Consider the following 16,036-nt stretch of genomic DNA (forward strand, 5'->3'; position numbering starts at 1 on the left):
TTTTTGTAAATGAAAAAAGCTTGAAACATAGACAAAGGGCTAATAAAGCTTTATGGTTTTTGCTCAGAAAGTTATGTTGTGTAGAATCCAGAGGGAATAAGAATGTGCCTGGAGAGACCCATTAGCGGTTTTATGGTTGTCCAAGGGGGCCACGACCCCAGGCTTGGCGCTAGGGGTCTGGAACACAGGCTACCCCACAGCTACAAAAAAGATGAAGATTGTGAAGAACAAAGGCCCCGCAGTCCCTACAACGGCCGCTGGTGGAACCTGATGAAGATGCAAAATCAACCATTTAAAAAACAGTATTCAATTTGATATGAAATTAGGGATATGAGTTTTTCTTTTGGTATGAGTATTCCAAGCTGCTGTTGCCTCTTACCACATTCCCGAAACCCGCTTGGAAACGCGACAATTTCCGAATCCAGAGTCGAAAATATGCAATTCCTTATTTCCGAATACATATTGTTCACCTTGACGTTTCATCTTTGGACGCAATTAGGGAGGGACTTCAGGAGTAAATTTCTTCAAATTTCTTGAGAATTTCCTCTCATTTTTTTCATAAGAAACAGTTTATAAAAACCTGACCCCTAAGATATTTAGAGGTGCTCCTAATCACGCTCAATCTTGAAAACGCTAAAAAGCGATTCTTTTGTAGATGGGACGGAAAAATTTCTTTCCTTCATTTTCATATGTCACGTTTACATCTCATGTCAAGTTGCTATGTTCCTGAAAAAGCAACTCTGCAGCACTTCTTATTCTTCAAGAAACATTTAAGATACCTTGAGAACCAAAGTCACAAGCTGAGTAATTATTCAAAATAGAGTACCACATACCACTCATAGGAAAAGAATAACAAGGTGCAGGTGGCAAAATCCAGAAAAATGTTTGCCTTTGTTCTGAAACATTCAGAAAAGAATAATGATTTTATGCAGAGACGTTAAGACCTGAAGCATGAGGGCACTAAGTCCCCTCAAAGTTTCTTAAAGTGCCCTCTTAGGGGTAGTAGTTTGAACCTTTAGGCTGAATTTTCCCTGGCACAGTGCCCTTTTTGAACCCTTTGGTGGGGACAATGACAAGTCTCCTACTAAAAGTCGTGCCCCAAGTTCTGACTTGACGCTTGCATGGATCATCCAGCTTGTTTTAAAACAGCACTGTATTCATAAATTACCTCAAATTGCATAACATATAACGTGATTATGAAGGGTCATTATGTAACTTTTTAGTCATTCGCTGAAAGTGGATTATGGAGGTCCCCCTGAAAACAGTCTGCTTGACAGGTGCCTGCATCTCAGACATTTAATCAGATTATGGAAAAAAGAACACGAAAGAAGTACGCTAGAAGATACAGCAGACACAAGAACCCGAGAGGTTCTAAGAACTAGAGCTTTGCATCGAACATAAAAACCTTGTTTGTTCTGCGAAGTCCTCAGTGACCACAAAGAATGATATTCGATTGTTCAGTTCCGGAAGAAAACACGAAGAGCGAAAACGGACGAAGTTAAAACATGGGGTTTGCGAAAAAGATACATTTGACATTTTGCTACAGATATTTAGGAGTGTTAATTTGTTTGGCGTGCGGTGCTGCGATTTTCAGAGAAGTAGAATGGCACAAGGTTGAGCGGGATCCAGCAACACAATATATTGCAAAAATGAACTTGAACATTGAGTTGGAAAAGTTGCATCAGACCCTTTCAGAATCACTGAATATGACTATTGATCTGCAGTTGTTCCATAATATCACAAAGAGGATTACTAATGAACAGGCAACAGTGGGAAAAAAACGACTGTGGACGTGGCAGCAAGGCGTGCATTTTGCATTCACAATTATGAGTACCATAGGTAAGTTCTTTCATAGGAAGGCAATGACGTCACCATATTTCAACAAACGGGCCTTCTAAATGATCTACTTGCAAGAGTGCTAACTTGATGTTATCCGTTCGTGGTGTTACCAAAGAAAATTGATGGGCATAAGTAAAAAATAGGACAACCAAGAACAAAGACACCTTTCAGAAGTACCAAATTGAGTGAAATAAATTTTATTTAAATCTCATCATAAGGCATGTGTGTGGCAAACTTCTAAACGCCAACGTGCTTTTTATATGTCATCATTTCTGTAATATTGGCTTGATCGAAAGATTCTTCAACCATCCCATGTTACTATTCAAATTTCAGCCATTTTACCTTATCGTTGAAAGATGAAGAAAGGCATCTTGATAAAACGGGAAAGGAATCTACCAAGTAGCACCTTATTCGATAACTTCAAAGTAAATACTTAATTTCTTCTCTCTTTAATCTATTGTAACTGAAATTCATCGTGTAGACGTTTGTTCCATCCTTTCCCACTTAATTACGAAAATGTATTTTGTACAAATGCAAAGTTGGAAAATTATCTAAATCATCTCTGCTTTCTCGATGTAGCCTACGTTTCAAATATTAATCCTAAAATTTCAACTAACTGTTAAACTAGTTGAATTCTGCAAATGATGCAGTCTTAAATCCCAGGTCGTGCAAAAATTGCACTTTTAAATTCATCCAAAACAACTGCGTCTTGTAGTGGAAATTTCTTTATGAGAATCTTATTAGCTGTTTCTATTTGATTTTAGGTTACGGAGATATTGCTCCAAAAACAAACCTCGGCAAAGCTTTATGCATATTGTATGGCGTAATAACGATACCGCTCTACCTTCTAGCACTTTCGGCAGCTGGAGATATGAAGCGGTTCCACATAGAGAAACTGCTTATGTTAGTTGAGAGGCGGTTGCTGAAGCGCACGACAATTCGTAGAAAAAAAGTGAAGATTATTGGAATAACAATTTTCTTTTTCAGTGTTGAAATGCTTATAGCCACTGGAGCTGCCCGAGAAACTCAAGGTTGGAGCATTTACGACTGTTTTTACTTCTGGTTTATCAGCACTAGCAGCATTGGCTTCGGAGATTACGTTCCTTCTTATAAAAGCTTTCCAGCAACATTTATGTTCTTTCTCTTCTTCACATTGGTGATGCAGAGTGGCCTGGCAACGATCTTTAGCACGCTGACCGAGATATCAAACAAACCTAGCGCGATCACTGATTCAAAAGAGTAATGTGCACATAACGACTACAACGTTACCTGGGTTGACTAATAAAGAACGCAGAGATGTTTACAAAGACACCATAGTGTTTACGAGAGCAAGCGAGTAAGGGCTAAAAATACGGGGTAGCATAGGCTGCCGACATTGATTCGTGTTCTTGTTCTCGTCTCTTTTTGCTCCCAAGCCATTGTTTGCATAGACGCAAGTAAAAGATTCCACCAATGGCTCTAGCCTGGACCATACAACAGCAACAGCATCATTTCATGTTGGATAAATTGGATTTCTAAGAACATGTAAACCAACCTGCTATGCAGAATTTGTTATGTATATGTTTACATAACAAATTGAAACATCTAAACAATACCAAGCTATATGAAAGCAAACAAACGGCTTTCTTTCTGTCGGTCTGTAAATATGATCTTTTTAAATGGAGTAACCGTACGTCCCGGGGCTTATTTTGAAAAAATATTATGGGGTAGGGGCTAATTCGAGTAGGAGCTAATTCGAAGGTGGGGCTCATTCGAAGAGGGGGGCTTAGTTAGCAGCAACCAAAAATATTGCAAGGGCAAATTTTCTTCCTTTATTGAGGCTGGTCAGTATGCTAAAAAATCCAGATGTATTGGGATAAATACCGATTGCTGTCGAGGTTATACCTTTAATCGAGAGTGGGGGCCTATTGCGCAAAAATTGCTTTATGGTGGGGACTTATTCGGGGGCGGCTTGTCCGAAGGTGGGGGCTTAATCGAGGACTTACGGTATTGGCAACCCTGCTCCAGCACAAGAACATTGTATCTGCTCCAGCACAAGAACCTTGTATATAAAACCATTTCATCGGGAGTACCTCAAGGCTTTGTTTTGGGTCTTATTTTATTCGATGTTTACATAACGATCTGATTTTGTTTAAAAAACAAGCAAAATTACATAATTGTGCCAATTATAATACTCTGGCTTATTTTCCATGGCTTTATCAAATTTGATTAAGATTCTAGTGGAAGAAGCTGGTGTTGCTTTAAATTGGCTAAAAAAATCAAATGATAGCCAATCAAGAAAAATTCCATAAACTAATTATTAGAGAGGATCTATGAATGGACAAGATTTTAATATCCAAGGTAAACTGATAAAGTATGTAAACCTCATATTTCTGAACTCTGAAGAAAAGCGCCATCACAACTCAATGTCTTGAAAAGACTAAGAAAATTAATTGCTTTAAAAGAAAGGAAGATTCTTGTCCAAAGCTTTGTGTACTCAAATTTTGAATATTTTTCTCTCGTTTGGTACTTTTTATCAGCTTAATATTTGCAAAAATTGAAAAGACTCTTAGATTTTTACACAATGATCGATTCACCTCTTACAGTGACTTTATTGCGAAATCAGAAAAGCGTACAATTCATGTTATGAGAGTTCTTTCTATCTAAACTTTTGAGACATCTAAATTCGTCTTTCATGCAAAACGTTTTCAAAATTAGAAACTTTACCTATTCATTACGAAATCCAAATTATTTACCACATTATAGACCAAACCAAGTAACCTTTGGTTCTAATAACCTGAAGTAACTGGGACCCCAAGTTGAGAATTGGCTGTCAATTGAAATAAAATCCGGTAAAAATTTGAATACCTTTAAATGTATGATAAAAAGTGGAATAGCCCAAACTTAAAATGCAGTATGTGTCTCAAATCTTACCTTCTATACATTTCTTTAAGTATAACACTGTAAAAGTTTTTATTTGTGTACATTTAATTATTTATTCATTCATTCGTGTAGTTATTTATCGTAGTGATTTTGATTAGTTTGTTTGTACAAATGATATTATATAAAGTAAGGTAGAAGTAAATGAACGATGTAAAACAAGTAAAAAACAGTAAAAAGACCATGAATTCACGAAACTCACAGAAAGGACTTCACTAAACGAATTCAAAATGGTTTAGATTGAATGCTGGATTTGAATCAAATACTGGATCAGATTGAATAAAAGATTTTTTGCTTGATTTCAAGTGAAGCAAACCATTTCAATGCTGTTTCTAGACACTGTGGCTTTACGTTGACGAAGTTTCCCTGATTTTAGTGGAAGGAAGAGAAAATTTAGTCGCTGAATCGTTTGTGTCCTACTGAAGGGTTTATGTTTTCACGGTAACTGTAGATAGAGGCCTCAACTGATTACTAAAATGACTTTGAATCATCAATAGATTTCACTGAATGCTGTTAGTTGTCTTTAAAGATGCAGATGCTGCAAAAAAATGTAAAGTAATAAAAATTGCTTCCTCAGCAATTTCATTTCCAATCTGCAGAAAATAAGACTGAGCGTCCTTCTCCCAGTGGACTGCGGGCTTAACCCATTTTTCTGCATTTTCTCTTCAGAAAAAAGCTGCATGGCCACAGAAAACTATCCAAGCAAATAGAAGCGATACACAAAACATTTCCTACTTTGCGAAAAGGCAATAGGTGTATTTCAGGAGAAGTATAGTAAATTCTTTAGTTGAAAAAAGCAGAGTTTATGTCGAGATGCTGATTTTCAACACACTCGAAGGAGGAAGGATCGTACTGGTTTGTTCGGCTTGCTTGTAACCAATGGTTGCCAAAATAACACTGGGTGTGGCAGCAATGTTTTGTGGAAAAACAATGGCTGAAAGCTGGATCACTCCAAACTTATGATAAGAATTCCAATACGCTAGAAACAATCTATTTGTTCACAATGGGGAAGGTCTGAAATCGGCTTAACTTGGATCGTCTAATCTTTATTGGTATTGCTAGGCATTTATGAATCTGAATGTTAAAGGAAAATCGAAAACGTCCCGAAAATACAAAGTCAGCATGAGTACCCACTAGTTAAAACACGTTGGTATCTTCAATCAGATTGCACGATAATGCACATACGAATATATTATACGAACAAGGTTAGATTAGGTTGATCAAACTTTTGATTGAAACTGTATCCTTAGCTTTTTGAAACTGTTTTTCATGGCAATGATGGCATTGGTTCTTCGCGCCAGGTGTCCTCTTCCAACCAATCAGAATCCTCGGTATCGAGCAACGCAGGTGCTTCCACTGTTGTATTCGTTTGCAACTAGAACGAAAGAATCAACATTTGAATGAATTGATATCAGATGAGTGAAAATTCAATAGAAAAATAGTCATGGTACCTGCCAATAATTAAAATCCTATTTGACACGAAAAGATAAATCCATTCAGTATCCGCTAGATACACACAAAAGCTTCTATCAAACTCCAGGCGGCCGTGGAGCTGAAAAAGATCGGCCAAATAGCCCTTGTGACGGCAAATAAGAGCCCACCGCAAATGACAGCCGCCAACCAATAAGCGCCGCATTATAACACGTCGCTTATTTACATAGAAATCATACATTTAACAACCAAACGTGAAATGGAAATGAATTAAGTATTGAAAATGTTTAAGTTTTGGCTTTAAAAATTTAGGCATAATATTTGAAGTGTCACTAATAGCTGGAAAATGAAAATATGTATTAACCAGACCTAGTGGCAATCAGTAGCGGCGCCACAGGGGGACACGTCCCCCCCCCAGTTCTCAGCAGAATCGGTTTTATATTTCGTCCAAATTCGATAAGGAAATGTTGGGGGAGGGGTAATATTTTGACACCGTACCTTTTGTGATGTAATCATATGATTTTCAAACTGCCAATTTTCAAACAAAAGTTAGTCAAAGGCGTTCACTTCGGATCAAAATTGGCGTTCCCTGTTGGTAAAAGAGCGTTTTCTGGTAGTTAAAAGGGCGTGGCTTAAATTTTTTTGGTTTGTCCCCCCAGAGCTTAGTGGCTGGCGCCGCCATTGGTAGCAATAATCAGACTCAACTACTAGGGCAGTACAGGGTGCACAGGCTTTGAAATCTCGGGCCTAGCAATGGACATTGGACCTTTGAAATTGCCAATGTAGTCCTAGCAGAGGCGTTTTCCCGTAGGGGAATGGGGGCTTTTGAGATCGTCATTGGGGTTCATACAGAACAAGAAAAATTTAATATGTAAAGAAATTTAATATGCACAGTAAGGAAAAGTTTTCAAAAAGTGTTTTCACCTATCTTGATGCTTAGATGCCTCTTATTTCAGCCCCAGCCTAAATTTATGTTTGTAACACAGCCTCGTAAAGACAAAGGAGATAAAAATAATCGGAAGTTTCATTGCTTAGCGAGGTTTACCTTTCCTCTATACTTTGTATCCTAAAATGACGGCCGCTGGTTGAGGCATCGGCAGAGTGCCGAATATTATACTTGTAGACATAAATAACTACGAGGAACATATCAAAGAGGGAGAGTCTGCGTTGCTATTGAGAGCATGGATAAATATTAAGCAAGATCGCATTGGGAAACGGAATAGTTAGGAACAAGCCTGGTTACAGAGGAGATCTGAAATTCAAAACCAGCTGTTACACACTGATGTTTTAGCAATGCGGAAGGATAGCTGACTTTTCGATAAGGTATCGCAGCACTCATCCGCGAATATCCATAATGGGGAAGCTACTTTCAGCAACACGTTCACTGGGACTGCGGTATGCCGTTGTTTTGCTTTACATTTTAGCTGGCGGAGCAATATTCGTTGCCATAGAAAACAAAAGCCTTGAGGACGAGAGAGAGCGAATAGAAGCGGAAATGATGCAAATCGCGTCGAAGAAGGAACTTTTGAGACAACAACTTTCAGCACAACTGAACGTGCCAGTGAACGTGAGCATATTTGAAAACTTTACAAGTGCGATACTAAAGTTGTCATCAAAAACAAAACCAAACAAATGGGATATGTCAACGGGTGGCCACTTTGCATTTACAATCGTAAGCACCATTGGTAAGTGGCCGTACCAACTACTAATATTGAATTACCTGCTTGGCAAACCGCAGTAAGTGATGCGTAACATGCCTTAGAGACGCGCATTGGGTACAACGGAAAGGGGATTGTTTCTTTCTTAACAAATGAACTCAGCCTTAGGAACTGTTGTGGGGCTAGCTGCTTTTATAACAAGCGCTTTTCTTTGTAAAATCAAAACCATAAAACAGTTTGGCTATTTTAGAAATTATCGCAACCTGAAAAAAGCATTTTTGTCATTTTATGGTAAGAGTCTGTCCATGGAAACAGGGACCTAAAAATTAAGAGGGAAACTCTTTACTTCGCTAGAATAAGGGTTTTATACGCCATTGAATGTAAATAGACTGTTAATGCACACCTTCAAGAAAATATTTCAATTTTTGCAAAGATCTAGGAGGAGATTTAACAAATGTTTTGAAGCGTGCATTAATTTTTATTGCTGGCCCACTACACTTATCGTAAACCCAATTTTTCGAAGCAAGGGGGTGGTCCAGTTCTGATTTGCCGACAAAATTGGTGAGACATACCTTGCTTGCCAAAAGTATGGAAATTTGCCAACCAAGCACCACTAGATGGTAAAAAACTCCTCTTTTGAATAACCGAAATTTTTTGCCGAAAAATTGGGTGAGACATCCTTTATTTGCCAAAGGGCGTGGAAATTTGACGACTAAGCGCTTCTAGATAGCAAAAAACTGCTCGTTTTAATAACCGAAATAAGTGTCACACCCTCACGCCCCCGTAGCAACGACCCTGATAAAGTCCACCCTGCATCTGAGGCCTCAATAAAATCTTATCAAGCCTACGACTTTTGAGTCAATCCAATCAGCTTATCACTTGTACCTTAATTGAATTAACAAGTCGATTCGCTGCATCGTGAATTGGCTGCGATTATGAATTCGCTGCATTATGAATTCGCTGCATTTATGACTTCGACATCATTTCTCTTAGTAATCGGTGCTCTTTGGTATTGCGAAGAAATACATGCTAAGCATGCCTCCCTGTGCAGTACTGTTGGAATATTGTGAGGTTGCGGTTTTCTTGTTTACTTGCACCAACATGCTAAACCCGAAATATGATGCCACTAAAATACAAGATGAACATGCTTGTCACTATTGGAAACGAGTGTCAAATTCGAGCACTGCATTTTTTGCAAGTTGACCATAATATCATCTCCTACAGGCGGCCTAATGGATAACCAAACTTTCTCCTTCCCTTTGAAGTTCAATAACGATAGAAACTTTTCTTTTTCGATTCAACTTAAGTTACAATTACACATCTCACAAATGCAATGGTAATGTGCAATTGACTAGCCTCGGTTTACGAGAACAACTATTACAAACACAAAACGAAGGAAGAAAAAAGGAAAAAAATTGACTGTCCTTTTGTGTTTCAAAAGCTGTCTGTAGCAAAAACCCTAGAATTCAAGAAGTCTATGATTCTTTCAAGATTTATTGCTACAGCAGAAGATGGTACAGATGGTTATATCATATAGTTTCGAGATCATAAAACTAAGAAGACTCTCGCTGATATCTAATGATTGGTTGCGATACATGAGAACCAGGCTAAAGGTTTAGAATTAGAAGAAATAAATATCGATGCTGCGTATGGCATTGCATCAAAGCATTGCATCAAAGCATTGCATCAAAGCATTGCATCAAAGCATTGCATCAAAGCATTGCATCAAAGCATTGCATCAAAATTCGTCTCGTATCCTACAGTAAGGCGGTTGTCAGAAATGGCTAGAAGTCGATCAGGACGGAAAGAGTCTCCTGTTATGATAGAGATTAAAGATCAAATATCTTTAAAGATCAAACCAAAAAGCCTACTAATAATAACATAATCAATTTATTTACAGTTGGCGGGTATGATATAGCTATCTATGTACAATTTATATACAAGCTTATTTAGGCCTACTTAACAAAAATTTAGAATAAAAAGCATTTGAGAATTAATAATAATTAATAATGTCATATATAAAACAATTAGTTAAATAATGAAAAAAGTGAAATTGAAGAATAAAAAAACCTTTTTAAATTTAACAATGCGTTTATAGTTAAAAGATGTTTTAATATTTTCAAACCAAGACGACTATTTTCTTTATTTTCTAGTTAAGGAATCCAACCTGAGCTACGTAGCATCTACAAAGTTTGCAACAATATTCTTCTCCTTTCCATTTTTTTATCCGAGTTTTAAACTGGGCAAGATTTGATGACTCTTTTATCAAACTATGACTATCCACGGCTATTGAATTTTGAAAACCTTTTTAATACAGCGATTTAGCAGCAGGGTCCCACATTGCAATATCCACTTGAAGAATTTTGAATTCAAATAAGATAAAAGCAAAGTTTGCGGTTTGCTGCATAGAATTCAGCAACGGATTATTAATTCTTTTTTATATACTAAGGGAACGTAGTCACCGAACAGTGGCGAACATTTTGGCGACGGGGGGCTATTATAGGTTTGCGGCTTCGTTTAAAGGTTCTATGCGGTTTGCATTTTCAATCGGCATTTCAAGTAGTTTGTTGTTTCGATAGCGCAGCCAAGGGATGAAAACACAGCCACAGAATACGAAAATGAAACGCAAAATAAAAATGGAGCTAGGAGACATTGGCATTGTCACTGTAAACAAAGGTTCCAATAGAACCTCTATAGATAAAACAAAATGCAGATCTTGATATTTGATCAAAGATTTTGCTCAAAATTGTAAAAGAAGTGTTGATTTGCTAGAAAATATGATACTGTTTTTTCCACCCGAGAAGATAGATACTTAAAATGATACTCTCTGCGCGAATGTTCTTGTCACTACAAATTGGCGCATGTTCCGAATAGTGTCTCAGTTTTGAGTGTATAGTTGATATCTCCACTGCTGGCTACCACAAGAATTCACTATCTCAGCTAAGGTCGAAGATATTGTAGAACCGACCCTTAAACTCATATTTTTTTAATAGTGGAATTTTTTGATGGTCTAAACAGAGATATATTATTCAGTGCTTTGTAGATAATCTATAACCTAGAAATTTTGGATTTAATAGGACATCCTTAATCTCAAGCATTCGCTATCTCGAACAAATTTCCGTTTTCCTTTCGAGTTCGAGATAGCAGACGTCAACTGTACATGAAGTAGTTACAGCTATAGTAATGACAGTATTCTGGCAAAGGATATGCAAAGTATTGGCATAGAATAAGCACAATTACGTCACTTAATGACGATTAAATTCTTTTTTTACTTGTAGGTTATGGTGTGATTGTGCCAACATGCGATTCTACACGCATTATGACAATATTCTACGCCATTTTTGGGATCCCGCTATTTCTCTATGCCATGGCAGCAGCTGGAGAGTTGAAAAAAGAGCTGTGCGACAGAATTCTGCAGCTAATTGAGACGAAATTGCTTAAAACTCATAGCATACGTTATAAACACGCAAAGGTGTTGGTTATGACGCTAGTTTTTCTCATGATAGAGCTTATGATAGCTTCTGCAGCTGTTTATCAAGAAGAAGACTGGTCGTTTTTCATCGCAATGTATTTCTGGTTCATAACCGCAAGTACCATTGGATTTGGTGACTACGTACTGAGTTTTAATGGCAATAACCAAGTGACATCTGGGATGATGGTGGCAGTCATACTTGTGACTTTGATTCTAATGAGTGATCTGGGCTGTTTCTTCAGTACGATTTCAGAGTTGTTGGAAGAGAGAGGCAAGACTGCTGTCAAAAATAAGTGTTCCTGTTTTGGGTTGGGAACAGAAAAAAACGAAAATTCAGTGGAAGAGCCACCCCTAGAAATGAAAAAAGTCGAGAGAAGCACTGGGTTTCAGAATAACGGTATAACTTTTTGAAATAGAAATCAGACCAGGGGGCAAAAAAGCAGAGAGGGGGAAAAAAGAGCAAAGGCGACACAATCAGAGACACTATGAAATCAATAGAGGCAGCACGAGCTGTACATAATTTTTAACAATCAAACGAATAGAAATGTCGTTTCAAATGAGACGCACTAAATGGCATAATGCTGTAATCACTCTGGGCACATGCTATACGCCTTGGGAACTTGGTGGCTAGGCCATTCGGTTTCATAGAAACATATTCCTCGTACAGACAATTGCCTCAGCTCTCATGCTTTAAAAACGCCTTTTTATATCATTTGAGCAATTCATCTACTCAACAAAAATTAATTTAGTCGTGAGTAAAACTTTGCACCTGTCCTGATGGTTTTTCGAATCGATTGCATTGGTTGGCCCGCGGGTTCCTGTAGTCCGAAACAAAGTTTTACAGTCGCCATTTTAGAGATTTTGCTTTCCATCGGAACAATATGATATTTTTCAATCGTAACAATATGGCCTTTAGTGTGAGCGTCTTGAGAAAAATTTACTCGGTTGAGAGCTTTAACTATCATTTATCGAAAGACCAACCAACATGGGAAAATCCGGCGTTGCATCGATTCACCCTTCACCAAGATCATGGCGCCACAACATTCGTATAAAAATAAGATGACTAACAAAAATAAATACTTCATCTAAACATATTTAACTAATTGGATTTGTTTTACAAATTTATTTATTGTTTCTATATTGACTAATGGGTTAATATATTGACTAATTCAAACAACTTCCATTGTCCTGTCAGTACCTTTCTCTTTCTATCGATAACCTGACATCCTTCGGGAGTCATTTAACTTGCATTAGAAGAGTGCTGAAGGTACATCGGATCATATCCAGCACTCAAAATAAAACCAGAGCAATTCTGAGCGCGTGGGCAGAAACCAGTCGATAGAGATGAGAATTCTCTTAAACTGTGATCGATCTACCACTTCCGTTCCAAGCCTTTTCTACACTGAAAGTTCCCATACCTTAACTCCCAGTGTAGTGAAATACAGGTTTTCAACTTACAGAATCATTAGCAAAAATAAAACATAATTTACTATCTGTTTTACGAATGTCAGATTACAATCGGAGCTTTCAGCAACATGCCAATATTTCCTAAGAAAGCAAGATAGCAAGATTCTTTAATCCAATTGTAGAGAGACAATTCCATGTTGGCTTAGCGGTATAGCTGGTCTTTAGAGAGCATTCCATGCACCTGTGACTACAGTTGCCTTTGGAGAGAAACAATGAACCAGGCTTCGACAGGTAGTGATTTGAGAGATGTACCTCGTTGATGGCATCCGAAATCTAAAAGTCTTTTAGCAACGCTCGGCCTATCTAAGTTCTTGATTCGGAAATGGTATACTGTTATGTTATATTTCTATATTTGTCTAACAGAAGTAGCTGGCCGTGAATAAATATCAAACATGCAAAGTTTCAGAGGCCAGCTCATCAAAAATAGAATAAACGTAACATGAAAATTATAAAGAATTATTGGATGCAGAAGACTCACCAAAGCATTTTCCTCTTCGTCACTTCCTGGTTCTGTTGTTATAGAGGCCTCTTTTTCACTTTGCAAATTATCGACCCTAGTAGAAGATATTTAACATCTAAAGTTATGAAAATTACTGTTTACCTGTCTCTCATTAAGTGCTTGATACCGTTTAGGCAGAGCTGTACACGCTATGGGGTGTATAGAACAGAACGGTTTTAAGTTAGATGTTCAGGGACAAAGCAATACGACAACGAGAATCCAATGTCACGAGATAAAATTTTCAAAATAAATTAAATTTAAGGAATATACTAATATTTCGTCCCGGCACCCGGCATACAGGGCTTCATCAGAGTAAATGAAACGAACGAGTCAATCGAACGAGTCGGTTTTAAGTTGCCGTTTCTAAGGATTGAGGTAAGCTAATCATCTCAGAAGAAGGAAAATTTGTTTCCAGATAGGCCCCAGATGGCTGACGATTCAAGTACCTTTCTTCACCGTCTTATTCAATAAATAATGATAAAATACTACAAAGCATGTTGTTATTTCTCCTCTTCTTAGCTGATTCGTTGCAGCTTCTTCACTTTCTCAATTATCTTTGTATCAAAACCTACTGTTATGTGAATCGTTTAATGGTGCAATGTACCGTTAATGTACGAAAGATTGCCCGATAAAGTGCTTCCATATAACAAGAAGATGGATCCCAGTAGATTCGGAACCAAAATCTAACAGTTGCGATGCGAAAATAGTGAAACGTACGCATTGACAGACTGTTTGCACCATTGATATGCCCTAAAAAATTAAGGACAAAACAAAACCATGAAAACAAACCATTTTTGGGCATTCCGGACTGTCTAATGACAGCTCAGAACTTATCTTTATGATCGATTCCGACATCTAATGTGAGACAAACTTATTATTGACTATTGTAATTCTGTTGAATTGTAAGCACCATCTGCAGTCGGGACCAGATGACTATATGTCCTTCCCCACTGCATGGTGCAAATAAAGTAAGTTGTTTCTCTTTTTAGGTTTTGATTCATAAAAATAAAAAAAAACCATGAAGACCTAAATAAAAGAGTCTCTTCGTGAGCACAGCCCTTTTTAAAATAACACAACCGTAATCATAATCAAAAGCCGAACATTTCTATCAAATCTTCACTTTTTACATTAGGTCAAGTCAACTACTTCTTCATCTTCTTCAATAAACTATACAGTATTGCTTGAAGGGCATTGCTATCATATCTTCACTTTCTACAGTAGATCTAGTTAACAAAAGTACTTCATCGAACTCACTAAACATACAGATTTGTTTGTAGGGCAATGATTTCAAATCTTCACTTGCTAGAGTAAAGTTCTTGTCAACAAACAGTACATATACTTCTTCATCTTCTTCACTAACTACACAGCATTACTTGTAGGGCATTGCTATCAAATCTTCACTTTCTACAGTAGGTCTTGTTAAAGAATAGTTCATACACTTCTTCATCTTTGTCACTAACTATACAGAATTTCTTGTAGGGCATTGCTACCAAATCTTCACTTTCGACATTAGGTCTTGCCAACAAATAGTTCATATACTTCTTCATCCTCTTCACCTGAAACATAGCATTGTTTCTACTTCTATCTTCTACGAATTTAATCAACTACTTCAATACTGAAGGCTCTGACGATGTAAAGAAAATCAAAAACAAACAAACAAAAACACACAAAAAGTTAACAAAAAATAATAACAAATAAGTAAGTTAAGCAACAGAGCAGCAGTTCCATGACTAAGATAGTATTTATCCAATGTTGATATTTTACCCTATGAATTTTTACTATGAAATCAAACTGCACTGCAACTGTACCTATTTATCTGTTACTGGTTTTTCTACGATTTTTTTAAAAAATTTTTTATTAAACTTATTTTGCCTTTTTTACATTAAGCTTTTCTGTTTTATTTAGTTATACTAAATTGCGTTTTTAAAAGAATTGATTGTTTTTGAGGCAGTCACTGATTGTGGTAACATATTCCACGCTTGAATTGTGCGGGGAAAGTACGAAAGCTTTAGGGCATTGCTATAAAATATCTACTTTCTGAAGAAGGTTTTGTTATGGAATAGCGCGTACATTTCTTTATCTTCATCACAAGCTAGACAACATAGCTTGCAAGGCATTACAAATTCAGATCTTCTAAAAGAAACCTTTTCCAACTTCTTATGCACTTTTGTCTTCTATGTTGTATGTACTTTCTTTGCTATTCTTCCCCTACGCTTTCCGTTTTTTCTTCTTCATTTTATAATTATCACCATCATCATCTTCAGGCTCTACATCGTTCCAAAGCTAACATAGATTCAAATCTTTACCTTACGTATTCAAGCTCTCTGCATTGAAGCTTCGTTTTCATTTTCTCTTCAAAATTTATCAAATTCCTCTATCTTTCACAGCATCACACTTCTAATTGGATGGCTTGTTGCAAGTCAGCCCTTGAATGTTGAGCTTTTTTTAAAAAAACCTAAACACAGCTTCTATTTCATTTTTTCGTCATCGTGTTCCTCATTGTCAAACATATTTTCATTTTTTTCTGCCCTGTTGATATCAAGAAGAAATGTATACTCCTGAAAATCATATTTTTTCACTATATTTTCTTCTTAATCATTTCTGCAATAAATGCCAATTATTTTACAGCTTGGGTTGAAAAACATTTTCTCTGCTAATCCTTTTCTTAATAAAATGCAAACTTATTTTTTCAAAATTCCTCGGGAAAAAGGGCACAGCGTAGTTTTTCAAACAGCGATTCCTATTTTCACT

General features: G+C 37.0%; 3 protein-coding genes across 5 annotated transcripts in view; 2 read left to right on the forward strand and 1 right to left on the reverse strand.

Moving 5' to 3' along the window:
- The first annotated feature begins 1,088 nt into the window (after positions 1 to 1,088).
- LOC135687708 (potassium channel subfamily K member 2) lies at positions 1,089 to 5,109 on the forward strand. Of its 2 annotated transcripts, none has more exons than XM_089114622.1 (2): positions 1,089 to 1,839; positions 2,691 to 4,496. In XM_089114622.1, exons 1-2 carry the CDS (start codon positions 1,506 to 1,508, stop codon positions 3,080 to 3,082), a joined length of 726 nt encoding a protein of 241 aa, XP_088970748.1. In that variant the 5' UTR covers positions 1,089 to 1,505; the 3' UTR covers positions 3,083 to 4,496. The 2 variants fall into 2 exon arrangements, with proteins under 2 accessions (XP_088970748.1, XP_065060420.2); XM_065204348.2 differs by having other exon boundaries at positions 1,095 to 1,839; positions 2,604 to 5,109.
- An 802-nt stretch (positions 5,110 to 5,911) lies between these two features.
- LOC135687448 (protein FAM227B) overlaps positions 5,912 to 16,036 on the reverse strand; it is a 33,733-nt gene continuing 23,608 nt past the window's right edge. For both annotated transcript variants that reach the window (XM_065204005.2, XM_065204004.2), the window contains exons 16-17: positions 13,265 to 13,340; positions 5,912 to 6,133 (exon numbers count right to left, since the gene is read on the reverse strand). In XM_065204005.2, coding sequence (XP_065060077.2) covers positions 6,026 to 6,133; positions 13,265 to 13,340 — 184 coding nt within the window. In that variant the 3' untranslated portion in view covers positions 5,912 to 6,025. The remainder of the gene's footprint in view (positions 6,134 to 13,264; positions 13,341 to 16,036) is intronic.
- LOC135687472 (potassium channel subfamily K member 3) lies at positions 7,344 to 12,496 on the forward strand. Its single transcript, XM_089114621.1, has 2 exons — positions 7,344 to 7,874; positions 11,126 to 12,496. Exons 1-2 carry the CDS (start codon positions 7,544 to 7,546, stop codon positions 11,728 to 11,730), a joined length of 936 nt encoding a protein of 311 aa, XP_088970747.1. The 5' UTR covers positions 7,344 to 7,543; the 3' UTR covers positions 11,731 to 12,496.

The sequence above is a fragment of the Rhopilema esculentum genome, chromosome 20 (genome assembly GCF_057945365.1).
Source record: "Rhopilema esculentum isolate cy_ngs chromosome 20, ASM5794536v1, whole genome shotgun sequence".
Lineage (NCBI taxonomy): Eukaryota > Metazoa > Cnidaria > Scyphozoa > Rhizostomeae > Rhizostomatidae > Rhopilema > Rhopilema esculentum.

Coding starts and splice junctions, on each gene's coding strand:
- LOC135687472 (XM_089114621.1), top strand. CDS start 7,544: ATGGGGAAGCTACTTTCAGCAACACGTTCACTGGGACTGCGGTATGCC. Junction 7,875..11,125: donor TACAATCGTAAGCACCATTG/GTAAGTGGCCGT, acceptor TTTTACTTGTAG/GTTATGGTGTGATTGTGCCA.
- LOC135687708 (XM_065204348.2), top strand. CDS start 1,506: ATGGGGTTTGCGAAAAAGATACATTTGACATTTTGCTACAGATATTTA. Junction 1,840..2,603: donor CACAATTATGAGTACCATAG/GTAAGTTCTTTC, acceptor ATTTGATTTTAG/GTTACGGAGATATTGCTCCA.